The 17,049-nt window shown below is 35.5% G+C and overlaps 1 protein-coding gene across 1 annotated transcript in view; it reads left to right on the forward strand.

The window, feature by feature from the left end:
- The window catches only part of TFCP2 (transcription factor CP2), a 121,916-nt gene that overhangs the window by 75,363 nt on the left and 29,504 nt on the right, over positions 1-17,049 (forward strand). Inside the window, exons 2-4 of the mRNA XM_044679253.1 lie at positions 10,494-10,645; positions 11,062-11,138; positions 14,869-14,974. Coding sequence (XP_044535188.1) covers positions 10,494-10,645; positions 11,062-11,138; positions 14,869-14,974 — 335 coding nt within the window. The remainder of the gene's footprint in view (positions 1-10,493; positions 10,646-11,061; positions 11,139-14,868; positions 14,975-17,049) is intronic.

The raw sequence follows: 17,049 nt of genomic DNA on the forward strand, positions 1-17,049 counted from the left end.
GTGATTAAGGATTTCATTTAAGAGGCTTTTTTAGTGTTCTGGAGCTTTAGGCTGTCAGCACATTGTTCTACACAAACTGGAGGATCTGAAGAACTAAACCATCTGTAGGGAATCCCTCTTCCATTTGATTTGGATTCTTAAGCTTCATGTCCTCCATGACAGTGACAAACACATTTGATTAAGCATGTGTCTTTGTTATATGCCTTGCTTATTATTAATCAGAGTGTCATTGAACATAATTCTCATCTTTCAAATAATCTTGTGAAAAATACCTTGTCAGAAAAGAGCCTTTAAAGCTGCAGGTTGGTTAATAGTTACTGATGTTTTCTTGGATTTTTTGTTTAATAAATAATAAAGTACTCTATTTGCATAATATCAGATAGTATCACATTTTGAGAATTGATCCCTCAGCACTCTTAAATTATATTACTTTAAATATAGATCTCCTCTGCCTAGCTAATCTTTTTTAATATTTTGTGCCATTTCTGTTTCCTCATGGCCACACATCAAAGATTGCACTGTATATCTATATGTCATCAGTGGAGAATTAGATTTGTCTTTCCATTTTTTAATTTTACTTGCTATTTTCCTTCCATTTACAACTTCAATTCTCTTGGGATAATCTCACTTAATTGAGTCTCTTGCCAGGTTTTCTGTCAATTTGTTTTTCTTCTTGTCGATTCTTGGTGGTGGTTTTTAAAAATTTTAATAAAGGCAATACTGTACTTGGCATGGGCACTGTACCCCCAAAACTATAGAAGTGTTTCAGGTAAACTATAAGCAGGGAAATTCCTTTACTCCTTTATATCCTTGTGACTCCTAATCCAAAAACATCTAACTTCTATAAGACCCTGAGAGGATTATTCTCCTTCTTTAGATTAGAGATGGACAGAGAGTTACACCTCTTTGATACCATCAGGTTGTATCTAAGATATCTTCCTCTTATATCCTCTAAATTATGAGGGTCTTCAGTCAGACCCCGGTTAGATGATGTAAGGGGTGAAAGGGGGGCTTTTGGTTGAATATATTAAAAGGTTAGGTTGCCAGTGGATTGAATAATTATCAATCCTCAATTAAGAATAACCTCAAGTCAGAATGACTTTTATGGAAATTTATTTACAATATATAGGGGAGAGTGGAAAGAAATTTGTATTAAAGTTGGGGCTTTACTCTGGCAGGGCTCCAGAGGCCCCGTCAGAGTCTAAAAGTCAATTAACAAGAGTTTTAGCCATAAAGGCTTCTCCCAATCAAGGGAGCCTCTCAGAGCCTAGTACCTCCCGGGAGGTTAAAGGAGTCAGCCTTCTTCACTTACCACGTGTAGTTCTAAGAGAAAGATTTAAGAACAGTCTCACCAAGGTCTCAGGGTCCCAGGTCCAGGTCAAGAACCTGAATCCTCCTTCAGGTCCTATTCAAAAACCAGAAGACCTCTGGCTCACTCAACTCTTTTTAAAGGGGCATCTTTTGCATCACTTCCTGTGCCTTCCTATTACTTTGTGTGTCCAATCACACAAAGATGCTTTTCTTAGGACTGCCCAGGAGGTAGTCAGTAAATTCTGATTTGTTACTCATTCTAACACACGTGGGTTATAGACCACCTAACTTGTGAGTTAAGTGGGGATGTTTTCACCTTTGGTGATTAAATCTAAAGATGGGCAGGGTAGATTTAATCTCATTATCACAGTCCCCTCTATGATCATTTGGGAAACCCCCAATTGATCATTTGACATAATTATCTTATACCCCTAAAAATCTTCTAACTACAGTAGTTAGAGATAAGAGGCAAGTAGAAGAGATAGAGAGAGAGAGCAAAACCAATGTTTTGCTAGGCTCGTTGACAAAAAGCCAATTAGGGGGCAATCCCCTTTGGCATAAGAATTTCCAATTCAAAATAATTGTGTTCAATCCAATTCAATCAATTGCACCCAAAGTTCATTTTGGATCATCTTGATTCAGTGTAGGTTTCTGCAGGCATATTTTCTGGATCATCTTGATTCAGTGTAGGTTTCTGTAGGCATCTTTCTCCAAATAGTTCATTTTTTGGATTCAAAGCAGGCTTCTTTCCTGAAAAATTTCTCAAACAAAATTTTAAATCTTGGATTTTAATAAAACTACAATCCCCCTGAAGAGGGTATTGACCAACACCCAGATCAGCTCAGAATATATCTGAGTTATTGGATGTATGAGTCAATTATCAAAAGAAAACCCAAAAAGCAAATAGAAGAAAAATTAAATTTTGGGAGAAATAAAAATATTCAAAATATCAAAAATCTACGTATGCAAAAAATTTTAAGTAAATAAGAATAGATTCATAACAGGCCCTTGTATTAGGGTCTAATTTAATAAATTTATAACAGGCCCTTGTATTAGGGTCCAATTAAAGTAATTTCTGTCCCATAAATCTGTAAGACAAAATGCAGTAATATTATACTTATCCATTGGCAGCGAAGACTACAGCAAGTTGTTTTATCATAAGAGAGAAAGGGGACCAGATTTCTATGTAAAAGGGAAGTATCATTCTCTGGTCTGATTTTGTTTCATTCTCAGGGATGGGGGAGCCAGAATGATGGCCAACTTTCAGTACTTGACTGGTAGTATTGTACGAAGTGTCCTACGTCTTAACATATGTCAAGCGTTGCAACTTCGAGTCTCACAATAGGTTCAAGTCCTTTAGTATTGGCATGGAAGGTCAGCAGTCCTACTTTGATTGTTATGGTATTTTTTGACCTTGTGCTCCATGGCACTATTCAGTTTCTCATCAATCCCAATGGGACTGGTTAGTCTCCTTTACCTTGTGCTTCTTGCACTCCATAATGGCTCTTTTGTTTCCTTCTCCTGGAATCAGGCAGAATCATTAATCACAGTCTTATAACATTTATCAATAATTGGCAGGTTTCCATAGTCTAAAGCTTTGGAGTATACGTTTTAAAACTTATTACTGCAGAATCAAAAAAAGATTAATATTGATGACATGTACTTTAAGTACAAGAAATAAAAAAAAGAAAATAAAATATTCTATTAGAAAAATAAAAGGAAAAGCAATAATAAAAATTTAGAAATTCAATGTGTTTTCCAAAAACAGTGTCCACTTTTCTATGGACCATTACATCCAATGCATGTGACATTTAAAAAACAACTATGAACTCATGAATACTTGTCACAAGTTCTACAATGATTCCCCTTCCCCCCCCTCCCCTCCCCCAATGCCTCAGTGGTTACCATTCTAGAATCTTGTCCTCACCATGGCACAACATCATATCTATAGTGTTGTAAAGAGTATAAAATCCCCAGAATTGATGGCATCTGGGGGACAGCTTTTCTATCCATGCTGTCCTCCCAGGGAGTATCTCCCCATCTTGCTATTCCACCTTGCTATTTTTAAGCTAAGTTTTGGAGTCTCGCACCCTATAATATAATAATCTACCATTTTCCCTTGCAAAATTTTAAAAATTACTGTAAAAGGAATGTTAGTTATGCAATATAACTGTCTACCACAATGAATTTACCCTAACCAGAATGTCCCCTTGAGGAGAAGGGAACAAACATGTTAGTTTACAAATCCCTTTTGGATTGGCTTAAGTACAAAAAAAGAGCCCAGATTTGTTACTGCCTTTGGTTCTGTGCACCACTATGCAACTCTAGACTTACTTTCATTGTAGAGAAAATTTGAACCAGCAAAAATTTGAGCAATTTTGATTAATTTAGTGTTAATATTCCAGAAATCTCTGAAGAAGAGAGACATCTTTTGGTTGTCCCAAACAAAAATTTAACCCTAAGCTAAATTTAGAGGAAATTTTACAGACTACTTTTGAAATTAGGAACTGGAGCCCTCAAATAAGAGTTCTGAATGATACCTTTTCCAAGTGATGATGGGATAACAATTGTTGCTAGGTTCTCCCTGAGCAAGTGATACTTTAAGCAGATCTTGTCTAGCAATGACATTTGAAGGGAAAAAATTTATTTGTAAGCAATGAACTGAAACAAAACGAAATACTGTTGCCGTGCTTTAGAAGTCAGAATTCATTTTATTAGCATATTCTAGGTAATCTTCACTGAGCTTTTGAGGAAAGATTAGCATATTTTTTTGATCTGATTTGTGTGTCTAGAAGAGCTGTGGTAGGAAAATCTCTTACTTAAAGTAAAAAACTAATGATATAAATCCAAAGATTTTCAAGAGCCGTAGAATATTTGAGAAGTATAGCAGCTTTTTTTTTTTTTTGGTGCCCTTTGTTTCTTGCTACATCAACCTACAACATATCATTGGTATTACAAGAAATCTCATTACCAGAGGGCAAGAATTCCTTCTCTCTTCCATTTATACCTGTTGTGTGCCAGGCACTATGGATACAAATAAGAAAAAGAAAAAAATTTTTGCCCTCCCAGAGCCTTTAATCATAAGGAAGACAGTATACAAAAGAAAGCTAGAATGGGGTCAGGGAAAACATTAGGGAGTATCTTGTTCCTTGTTACATGAAGTTGCAACTAAGCAGAGCTGCATATGGAATGTGGAATGAATTATAAAGGCCTGATGCCTCCAGATGGGAGGTGCCAGGTTCATATCTGGCTTCAGATACTTTCTAGCTGTGTGACCCTGGGCAAGTCACTTAACTCCCATTACTAGCCCTTGCCACTCTTCTGCCTTGGAACCAACACATTATTGATTCTAAGATGGAAGATAAGGATTTTTAAAAATGCCGCTTTCCATAAAGGAAAGCTTTGGGAGTTCAGTTCTAGCCCTCCAATCAGAAGGGAGAGGAGGCGGAGGAAGTTTAGAAAGATTTGAATTAGAAGCTAAGTGAATTGATTTGGAGAGATCAACTTATACTGGAAGGGATATCTTGTCAGAGCTACAGATATTTAAAAACAAAGGATTTTGCTTCTTGTGTCCTTTAAATACTTCTTTAGTAGTCTGGAGAAACCTGGTTCTAATGGACGGAAGGAAGTAGATAAATTGATATTTGAATTAAGCTAATAACAAAGATAGTTTTGCTGCTTAAGCATCAGTAGGAGAGGAGAGTTTTGTTGCTTATATTTTTTTTAGCATTTATTTTATTCAAATTTTGCTTGTTTAATAGGTTAGACAAATCATCAGGATATTGGCTATTTGATTATATATTGTCATTGGAAATGCCTGTTCTATGTAGATTTCATATGAGTGTAGTCATTTTTTTTTTATCTATAACTTTTGCCTGACTGTAATAATCTTGAAATTGTATAGTGGTTTTGGAGTCAGAAGATCAGGATTCATGTCCTAGACTCTGGTCCATGACAAATCACTTAACCTCACTGATCTCTTAAGTTCTGTGATCCTTTTAAAGATGTTGAAGAAATAAATTAATGTATTTTTAATGGAGCTACAGATGGTATGTGGTACTTATAAAGAATTTGACATTTCATCTAATTTAGCCTAGGCCTTTTTGCTTTTTAGTGTGTAATCAGCCTTAATCTAAGACCAGGGTTTTAAAATAGCCCTGCCTTAAATCAGGGGGATGGACTAGACTCAGAAAATAATTATTTCCAACCTTTTGGGAGTTTCAATTTTTGTTTATTTGAGCTCCACACACCTGCTCCCTCCTCTACCACTTCAACCAGAAGAGTGTTATATGATATAAATTTATAAAGTGAATTAAAGTTAATTTTGTTATAGCACTTTGAAAATACCCAGTTTGTGCATAAAGCAGGTTTGGAATTATTGTCTTGCTTAAGATCCTTTCAAGTCCAAAATTGTGAATGGAATTGAATAATAATCACATTGAGTCCATTTGTAGTAAGTATTTCTCAGGATCATTATCCTCTACAATTGTTAGGTAAAACTAGCTCTGATTGTAGCATATGAGACTCAGAATATGTATGCTCCAATTATTTGTGTTCTATTGGTCTTTGGTTTACAAAACTGGCCTGACTAGTAGCAACAATAGAGTTAAAGAAACTAAGCAGATAGTTTGGGGATGAGCTAGCATTTCAAATCTAAAATCTGCTAAGAGGTAGAGATAAGATTGTGTTAGGTGATACCTAAATATTATTTTAATTTATTCATTTATCTACAAAAAAATCCCTTGAAATATGATCTGTATTGATTAACCTTTTCAAGGTGGACCATGAGGGTTCTCTTGTGGCCCTAAATGTTAGGAATGGGTTCTTCACTATCACCACTATTCATAATCTTATCACAGTATTTGTTGCTGACATTAACCAAGTCATATTTTAATTTTGGGCTTCTAAGCAACATTTTTCATCTTGAATTTTTTTTTATTACTATCTTTTGTTTTTACAGTAACTTTTCTAAATACAATTTTGCCTTTCCTTGTAAAAAGAAAAGAAAAAAAGCAGTTTAGCAAAACTAAGCAACATATCTACATAGTTGATATATGCATAGTATATGCAGTGTTCTATATATTATATTTTCTCATCATTTTTAGGGGACAAACTTTGTCATTATAATTATACCGTATTCAGGTATGTGTTTTTTATTTTTCTAGTTTAATTGTTGGAATCATTATTTTCCTGTTTTGTTTTTTTACTTCATAGGGTGTCAGTTCATGTCTTCCTCTCTTTTTCTGAAATTCTTCATACTTGATTTCTTCTTGTCTTGATAAAGATTCCATTACATTCATGCCTCTTTATCAGTGAAATGATGAGTCCAGTCCTCATTCCTACATCTCACGATTTTTTTTACCACTTTCATTGATGGGCATTTACTTTCTTACTTCCTACCATAAAAAGTACTCTTATGAATATTTTGATGAGAGCTTCCCTTTCAGGGTTGTTGAGCAGAAAGCGCTTTGTAAATCATTAGATACTATATAAATATGAATCAGTGTTGTTATTTTAAAAACTTTTACCCAATTACATGTAATAACATTTTTCATCATGTTTTCCAAAAGTATGTAAGATTGAAACTGTCTCCCTTTCCTCCCTGAAATGGTAAGTAATTTGATTCAGGTTATACATCTATGATCATACAAAACATATTTCCGTATTGGTCACTGTTGTGAGAGAATATTCATGTAAAACCAAACCTCAAAAAACAAACATAAAATAAAGTGAAAATTAGTATGCTTTGATCTGCATTCAGACTCCATCAACTCTTGCTCTGGAAGTCAATAGCATTCTTTGTCATAAGTCCTTCAGAATTGTCTTGGTTCTTTGTATTGCTCAAAATAGTGAAGTCTTTCACACTTGATCATCATGCAATATTGCTGTTACTGGGTGTGTACAATGTTTACTTGGTTCTGCTTATTTCACTCTGCATAAGTTCATGTAGTTCTTTCCAGTTTTTTTTCTGAAATCTTCCTGCTTATCATTTACCATTGTGTTTAGCCATTCTCCAATTGGTGGAGATCCCCTCTCTGAAAAGAGCAGCAATAAATATTTTTGTATAAATAGGTCTTTCCCCCTATTTTTGGATCTTTGAGATATAGACCTAGTAGTGGTATTGTCCTAGATCCAAGGGTATGCACAATTTTAGAGCCCTTTGGGCATAGTTCCAAATTACCCTCCAGAATGACTGGATCAGTTCACAACACCAGCAGTGTCCTAATTTTCTCTTTAACTCCTCCAACATTTCTCATTTTACTTTACTGTCATATTAGTCAGTCTGATGTGTAGTACTTTGAAGTTGTTTTAAATCAGTGGTGATTTAGAACATTTTTCCATATGATTAGAGATAGCTTTGATTTCTTCATCTAAAAACTCTTCATATCCATTGACTATTTGTCATTTGGGGAATGACTTGTATTCTTATACATTTGACTCACTAATCTATATGAGAAATGAGGCCTTTATCAGAGAAATTTGCTGTAAAATTTTTTCCTCCAGTTTGTTTTTTCCCCTTCTAATCATTACTTCGGTTTTGTTTGTATAAAACCTTTTTAATTTTACATAATCAAAATTATTCATTTTATATTTCATAATGCTCTCTCACTCTTGTTTGGTCATAAATCCCCTTCTCCATAGATCTGACAGGTAAACTATTACATGCTTGCCTAATTTACTTATGGTATCTCCTTTTATGTTTAAATTACACACCCATTTTGACTCCTATCTTGGTGTAAAGGATGTGAGATATTGGCCTATACCTAGTTTCTGCCAGACTTTTCCAATTTTCCTGGTAATTTTTTTCAGATACTGAGTTGGTGTTTCAAAAGCTGGGAGTTTAGGGTTTAATCAAACAGTAGTTTGCAGTGGTCTAACTATATATTGTTTACCTAATCTGTTCCATTGATCCACCATTCTGTTTCTTAGCCAGTACCAGAATTATTTTGGTAGTTAACTGCTTTTTATTTACTTCAATTTGAAATCTGGTACAGCTTAGGGTACCTTATTTCATTAAAAAAATTAATTCCTTTAACATTCTTGGCCCTTTGTTCTAACAGATGAATTTTGTTATTATTTTTTCTACTCTAATTTTTTTTGTAGCTTTGTAGTATTGGCACTGAATAAATAAATTAATTTAGGTAGGCTCATGATTTTATTATATTAGTTTGGCCTACCCATGAGCTTAAATTAACATTTTTCCAAATGTTTAGAGTTAATTTTTTATGTATTGTAAAGATTGAATTTGTTGAGAGGCAATATAACTTTTAAGTTATTAGTTTATTAATCAAGAAAATCTAAAGTAGACTCCCTCCATAAAACAAACAACCACCAAGGAGCTCAAGCAGGACAAAAGAGTAAGTTTCCTGTGTCAAAGGCCAGTATACACTCCTTGTGACCTCATCACTCAATCACTCCCCTGGACATCCTAAAACAGTGATTGTGAACCTATGACATGGGTGACTAGGATGGCATGCAGAGAGCTCTGAGGGCACATTCCCCCCCCCCCCCCCACTAGAAAAGCAGAGGGACTCTGGTGGACCCCTTCTCCACCACACCTGATGGCAGTTTTTCACATCCCCTGGCCCTCTGCCCAGCAGCCCAATGGGAGCGCACAGAGGATATGGTGGGCAGCTCACAGGTGGCATAGGTGGCAGTGCAGGAGGGTGGGGAGAAGGGGAGTGGAGCACTGGGCTACTTCCTTCCCTTCTCTACACTCCCAGAGGACATTCCCCCACCCCCTCCGGCCAGCTACCCAATGAGCGCTTTATCCCTCCCCTGTGTGGGTAAGGGGTGGCAGGATGCACCCATCACTCAGTGGGAAGGAGGGGCATGGCACTTGGTCTCGGGGGAGGGGGGATGGAAGGAGGGACTTCACTCTATCTCTAAAAGGTTTGCCATCATTGTCCTAAGACTTAAAAAAATTCTTTCTTTTTAATTTTTGTTCCATGGTTACATGATTCATGTTATTTCCTTCCCCCTTCCTTCCCCCCTCCCAGATTTGACAAGCAGTTTCATTGGGTTATATACTCAAAACCTATTTCTATAGTATTCATTTTGTAATAATCTTTAAAAACTACCCCCCCCAATCCTATACCCATTTAACAAGTGAAAAAAATCATGTTTTTCTTCTACATTTCTCCTCCCACAATTCTTTCTCTCAATATGGATAGCATTTTTTCTCATAAGTCAGGATTGTCCTGGATAATTGCATTGCTATTAGTTAGCAAAGTCTATCACATTTGATTGCTCCACAGTGTTTCACTTACTGTGCCTAATGCTCTTCTGATTCTGCTTATTTCCCTCCACATCAGTTCATGGAGGTTTTTCCATTTCTTAAAGAAATCTATTGATTCATCATTTCTTATAGTACAACTAAGACATTTCTGATTGGTAAATAATTACTGAGGAGGTGGACTCTGAAACCTCAATGCCTCTCCCATTGCTTTATTATAGGAAGGGAAGTTCTTGTTGAGCCCAGGAAAATGCCTACACGCTCTGCCACATGGCAGTGTCAACATGGATGCCTGGACCACCCTTAATCAAGATTCACCATACTTCCCAAGAAGCAGACTAGAACTTGTTGATTTATTTATTAAGGGGGTGAAATGGCTATTTGGGCTTGCCTCTAAATCTTGTATCCTTCCAAGATGCAAATGAAAGAAGGGAGAACCCAACTGAACTCCATAGTCTAAAGAGAAACTGTAGCCACAGCTTAGAATAAGGTGGTTTTTCTGGGGGTGCTAAAGAGAAAATTATTCCACAACAAAAAAAATCCTAATTCAATATTAATTTTCCACAGTGTGAAAAGTATTTTGTAATTGTGTTCATATAATTCTTGTTTGTTGTGGCAAGTTGACTCCAAGATATTTTATACTTTCTTGGGTTGTTTTAAATGAAATTTCTCTCCATCTCTTGCTACCGAACTTTGTTGGCAATAGACAGTGTTATTATTGATGTGTCATTTGAATTTGTAATGTAATTAAAATGGAACTTCTTTGAACATTCAGCTTCACTTCGTAGACTAAATCAAACCTAACTGATTATATTTGTTGAATTTTTGCTTCTTAAAAAATTTGGGGTAGTTACTAAACATGTAGCTAACTACAGTGAGAATTAATCCTTGTCTTGCTATAATATTGTTCAGTGTTTTCGAAAGTCATTTGTTTCTTTTGTTTTAGTGATGTCCTTGCATTGCCCATTTTTAAACAAGAAGAGTCAAGTTTGCCACCTGATAATGAGAATAAAATCCTACCTTTCCAGTATGTGCTTTGTGCTGCTACCTCTCCTGCAGTGAAGCTCCATGATGAAACACTCACATATCTCAATCAAGGTAAAGTACTTCTTTTGTCATGAATATTACTAAGCTCCTCTGCATTCACATCATTGTATAAGACAGGGTTAACTTTTTCTGAAGGTGATGGTTGTAGTTCAGTCCGTTCAGTCAGAAGGTTACTTCCAAGGATTTTCTGAGTTGTAATGCCAATCTTATTCCTTTCAATACTGCAGAAAAAGAATAAATGGGTTTATACTTCTAGTTTTTTCCATCCACTTTGTCCATCTTGTTTCTAGTTCAGTTGTTTTTCCACATCTTAGTAATCACATTGGTCACAGAATACTTTAACTTTGTGATCATATTTAAAACCATTTGAAAATTAACTTTTCAAATTACTTTTCAAACTTGATGGTTTTTTTTTTTTTATGAATTGCTGCCTTCTCTTATAAACATGTAATCTTTATTTCTTTTAGGACAGTCTTATGAAATCCGAATGCTGGACAATAGGAAACTTGGAGAACTCCCAGAAATCAATGGCAAGTTAGTGAAGGTAAAGGACAAAGAATAAACCACCCATTGCACAATTTTCTCTCTGGCCTTTTTGAGACAACAAATTTCATAGTCTCCTGTAAACACCCCCTTCCTCCCCCCACTTTCAGTTTGCTGACTAGATATGAAGATTTTAGGAAGGCAAGATGTAGCCCTTAGAGTCCCACTGACATTTTAGTAATGGACAACTCAACCCACTTACTCTGTATTTAATGTGAGTAGTGGGGACCTAGCTGCTATTTAAAAAGCTTCAGAATGGAGAAAGTCTTAACCTTCCATAATCATTGTTGGTCTCCTGGGCTTAATATAAAATGAACTGCTGCTGCTAAGGTAAGCAAGTTCTCTTAAGAGCTTTGAAAACAGCCACTAGTCTTCTTTTCCCCACTGGATATTTGGTAAAACAACAGGGTAAATAGAAGCCATTGCTGCCATGATAACAGTTGTACCTGAAGGTATGGGATGGAATAATAGCTCTCCATATTGTAACATGTGACAGAAAAGAAGCATGATACAGATAGTATTCATTTCTGCCTTTTATGCTTGCTTAGTTGTAATGTGTCAATTTGTGTGAACTGATAAATTTTTCATATGCATTGGCAAATCTGGGTTGATTGTAGTATGTGATTAGTAGAGAAAAGAAGAAAAAATAGTTAGGGTAGCAATCCTGGATATCTCTTTGCCATCACTGCTAACATTTGAGTCAGGTCTCAAAGAGTGGATAACACTGTCACAAGTTATGGAATCTGGGGCAAGGAACAGGTTTGTAATGATATAGACCTTTCTGGGCGGACCTTAGATAGGAACATGATGCTCAAAAGAAAACCATGAAATGAAGTTCAGCAAAGATTTAAGCTAACCACTGTTAATTTTGTTCTGGTCATTGCTAAGTTGCCTGTCAGTACAGCCAGGAAGGAGGAATAGCTTTAACAAATGCAGTCATACAATATACTGTTTACAAGAAACACATTTAAAAATGAGACATGTATAATATATTCTGCTCCATTCTTTTATTTTTCTTTTATGCCTTAGCTGATACAAGAAAAAGCAGGGGTAGGGGGCAGCTGGGTGGCTCAGTGGATTGAGAGCCAGGCCTAGAGATGAAAGGTCCTAGGTTCAAATCTGGCCTCAGATACTTCCTAGCTGTATGACCCTGGGCAAGTCACTTGACCCCCATTGCCTAACCCTTACCACTCTTCTGCCTTGGAACCAATAAACAGTATTGATTCTAAGATGGAAGGTAAGGGTTTATCAACCAATCAATCAGTCAGGGATAGCAATTATGATCTCTGACAAAGTTAAAGTGAAAATAGATATAATCAAAAGAGATAAACAGGGAAACTATTTTATTAAAAGGTATCATAGATAATGAAGCATTATCAATATTAAACCTATATGCACAAAATGTTTATAAGCATACACATTTTTTAAAGGAAAAGCTTAAATAAGTTACAGATGAGAACAGATAAAATTAGTGGGAGACCTCAACTTTCCTCTCTGAGAACTAGGTAAATCTAACCAAAAAATAAATAAGAAAGAGATTTATAAAAATCAACCATCTATTAGGGCAGAAAAACATTATAATTACATGTAGAAAAATGGAAATATTAAATACATTTGTTTCAGACCATAATGCAATAAAAATTTTATATAATAAGGGACCGTGGAAACAAAAAGTAAAAACTATAAAGAATAAGTCATAGAAACAATAATTTCATTAAAGTGTAAGAGGGAAAACTTAGGTATTCTATATATATTTTAAGGTGTGGTCACCAGGAATCAATAATTCAGATTGATTCCATAATTAAAATAGACCCAAGTCAGGATGGGTTTTATGGTAGTTTTTACAATTTGGAAAGGTAGAAGGTAGGGAAATAGAGAGAGGGAGAGGCTGGCCCGGACCAAGAGAGGGTTAAAAAGCTAATTAAACTAGGCTACTAGCCACAAGGCCTTAGCAATTATAAGAGACAAAGATGCCTTATTGAGGTAAAGACTCTAGAAACGCCAGGGTAGGCAAAAGAAAGTCAGCCTAACTTACCCACGTGACAATTCAGAGGGGAAGCTGCCTGAGGTCTCACCAGAGATCCTTCAGCACCACGTTCAAAGCGGAAACTGCCTCAACAGGAAGTTACCATCATATTTGAAGGACAGCAGCTTTTGTCACTTCCTGGAGGTCCACCTCTAATTCAAGTGGACAAATGGCAGCCTCAACACTGTTTTGGACTGCCCTTTCAGTCCCTTGTTCTTGATTTGTTACTTATTGTCACATGTGGGTAACTCATCTCCCTCCCCACTAAGGGAGGTGGGGATGACATTATCTCTGGTGGCTAGAGTTCTAACTATGAATAGGCTTGAGCTAATTCCATTTACACAAAAGAGAATGATGGGCAACATATGAAAACTTGTGGGATATAGCAAAAACAGTGATTAGAGGAAAAATCATCTCTCTAAGTGCTCATATTAATAAAAGAGAAAAAAAATTAATGATTTTGGAATTTGGAAGCTAGGAGAAGAACAAATTAAAGACCCATAATTAAACACCAAATTAAAAATCCTAAAAATTAAAGATGAGATTAATAAAATTGAATGTAAAAAACCCATTGAATTAATATATCTAGGAGTTCAGATAAGCCATTTATTTATATAATTGGTTAATGTTGTATATTTATTTATATTTTTAAACCCTTACCTTCTGTCTTAGAATTAATACTGTGTATTGGTTCCAAGGCAGAAAAAACAGTAAGGTCTAGGCAATGAGGGTTAAATGACTTGCCCAGAGTCACACAGCTACAAAGTGTCTGAGGTCAGATTCGAACCCAGGACCAATCCATTAAGCCACCTAGGTGCCCCAGTTAATATGTTTTTAAAAAGAGAGAAGGAAACAAAATGAAAAAGGTGAAGATAGCACCAATGAATATGAAATTAAAGCAATTATTAAGGAATTATTTTGCTCAATTATATGCCAACAATTTTAACAATGTAAGTGAAATGAAAATACTTAGAAAAAAATAAACTGCCTTGATTATCAGAGGAGAAAATAGAATATCTAAATAAACCCATTTTAGAAAAAAAGAAATTGAAAAGGCCATAAATGAACTTCCTTTAAAAAACAAAATGTTAGGATCAGAGGAGTCATAGGTGAATTCTACCAAACATTTAAAGGTCAACTTATTTCCAGTATTAAAGAAATTATTTTAAATAATAGTTAAAGGAGTTTGGGGTGGGGAGGGCAGCTAGGTGGCTGATAGAAGAATATAGAACCAAGAGCACATTATATATATCCTTAGATTTAATATTTGAAGAATAAGTTGTAAATGTTCACCTTCAGAGAATGAATTAAAAAACGGAAACAGAAAAGACTTCATCTATATACTTATCTTTTTGCTGGATGTCTAGAAATAAATTCCATTAATTTTTCTTTTAGTAATAGCAATTTTTAAAAGCACATCGTATTTAGAGCTAGAAAGGACCTTAAAGAACATTTAATTTCACTCTTTCATTTTATAAATGGGGTAACTGAGATCCAAAAAACCCCAAAAAAACCATATCCTCTGACCCATATCAACCTCAAACCCATATCTAGTTCTTGTGCCCAATGTACCAAAGCTGCCTTTCTTAGGCTCATAGAGCTGGTGAGACCTTAGGAAACATCTAAATTACACTTCCTTTGTACTACCAGAATCTTTGGAGGGTGCGTATATCCCATATTAATTGTTTTTGTCTTTTCTTTCCAGAGTATTTTTCGCGTGGTATTCCATGACAGAAGACTGCAGTACACTGAGCATCAACAACTTGAGGGATGGAGATGGAACAGGCCTGGGGATAGAATTCTTGATATAGGTGAATTGCTACTAAGGGAATGCTATTAGCCCAGAACAGTGGTTTTCTTTGACTCTATTTTCAAAATACTTCATAAATTTGAAATCATTGAAATTGGAAATTATTTTTGTCAGCAGTATGAAAAAACAATTAAGTCTTGAAATAGAAATAGAAATTTTTTAATTTATATCATCATTAAGCTCCATAAGGACAGAGGGGCAGAGTTTATAATTTATCTTCTAATTAATCAACCACTCCACAAGCATTAAGTGCCTACCAGTTTCCAGGCACTGTGCTTCATGCTGGTGGTACAAAGGAGCTTCTATTTTACTTGGGGAAACCAACATGTACACATATAAATATATACAGAATAAACTGTGTGTGTGTGTGTGAGAGAGACAGACAGGCAGATACAAGAGAACTTTTTAAGTGTAGAGGGAAAACTAGCTGCTCAGGGGATCAGAAAAGACCTCATGGAAAAAGTGGTCCTTGAGTTGAACTTTAAATGAAACTGGAGATTCTGAGAGTTGGATGTGAAAAAGATATACATCCCTGACTAAAGTCATGATGTTAGAAAATATAATTGGGGGGCAGCAGTGGATGGAAAGCCAGGCCTGGAGATGGGATGTCCTAGGTTCAAATCTGGCCTCAGATACTTCCCAACTGTGTGTGACCCTGGGCAAGTCACTTAACCTCAGTTACCTAGCCCTTACCGCTCTTCTGCCTTGGAACTAATACATAGTATTGATTCTAAGACAGAAGTTAAGGGAAAGGAAGGAAAGAAAGAAAGAAAAAGAAAGAAAGAGAAAGAGAGAGAGAGAGAGAGAGAGAGAGAGGGAGGGAGGGAGGGAGGCAGGCAGGCAGGCAGGCAGGCAGGCAGGCAGGCAGGCAGGCAGGCAGGCAGGCTATATGTAAAGGATAGCCAGAAGGTGAGTTTGGCTAGACTGAAGAATGTATGAAGTATTTAATATGTAAAAAGACTGGAGAGGTCATTTGTTGGCAGATTTTGAAGAATTAAATGCCAGACAGAGGATATTTGATATTAGTTATGATAGAGAGCCACTGGAATTTATACAACTGGGAGTGACAGTGCCTAATATAGTTAAGTACTTGTACATAATAGACAAAACTATATTGAGTTGAATTAAGTGAATAGTAATATAAAGATAGATCACATTTCCTCTCTCTTCTTCCTGTAACCTTTAAGGATGAAATAGGTTGGAGCATTGCCTTATTCTTCAGAAAGAGTTAGGTAAAGGAGGAACCATCAGGGATATTTTTTAAAAACTCCCCCTTTCCCCCATTTAAAAAGCATACATTTTGTTTTGTGACTTTCTTCCTTCCCACCACTGAAAAAATTGGAAAATGAGTAAAACCATTGTAACAGATATTTATAGGAATGGTTCTATTATGTTTTGCGGTCATTAAAAGAGAAAAAAGAATACACTATAAAAGAAATTGAGATGAAGGGGATAGAAACTTATATTCACATTATTATATGTTATGTTCATATTTATATTCATTGTCAAGTTAAACAAATTCTAACATTAGCTGTGTCCAGAAATGTATATCTCATTCTACATATTGAGTATATTATCTACCTTTCTTTTAAGAGATGGATAGACATGATTATCTTATCTTGGACCTCATGATTGGTCATTGCATCAATCAAAATTCTTAATTCCTTCAAAGTTATCTTTACAATATTGTTATTATGTAAATTATTTTGGTTTTACTCACTTCAGTTTGGATCAATTCATAAAAGTCTTCCTGGGTTTCTCTGAAACCATCCCTTTTATCCTTTCTTAGGGCACAGTAGCATTCTGTTACTTTCATATAGTATATCTTGTTCAACTGTTCCCCAATTAATGGACAACTCTTTAATTTCCAATTTTTTGTCACTATGAAAAGTTTTTTCAAATATTTTTGTTCTTTGATTTCTTTAGGACTATGGACCTAATCAATACCAAAGATTGGACAATCGCAGTTGAGTAATTTTGGGTCATAGTTCCAAATTATCATTATACCCTTTTTTACTCCCACTCCTCTAACATTTGTGATTTTGTTTTTCATTACTTTGCCAATCTTATGAGCTT

Source organism: Gracilinanus agilis, chromosome 5 (genome assembly GCF_016433145.1).
Source record: "Gracilinanus agilis isolate LMUSP501 chromosome 5, AgileGrace, whole genome shotgun sequence".
In the NCBI taxonomy this organism is placed as follows: domain Eukaryota; kingdom Metazoa; phylum Chordata; class Mammalia; order Didelphimorphia; family Didelphidae; genus Gracilinanus; species Gracilinanus agilis.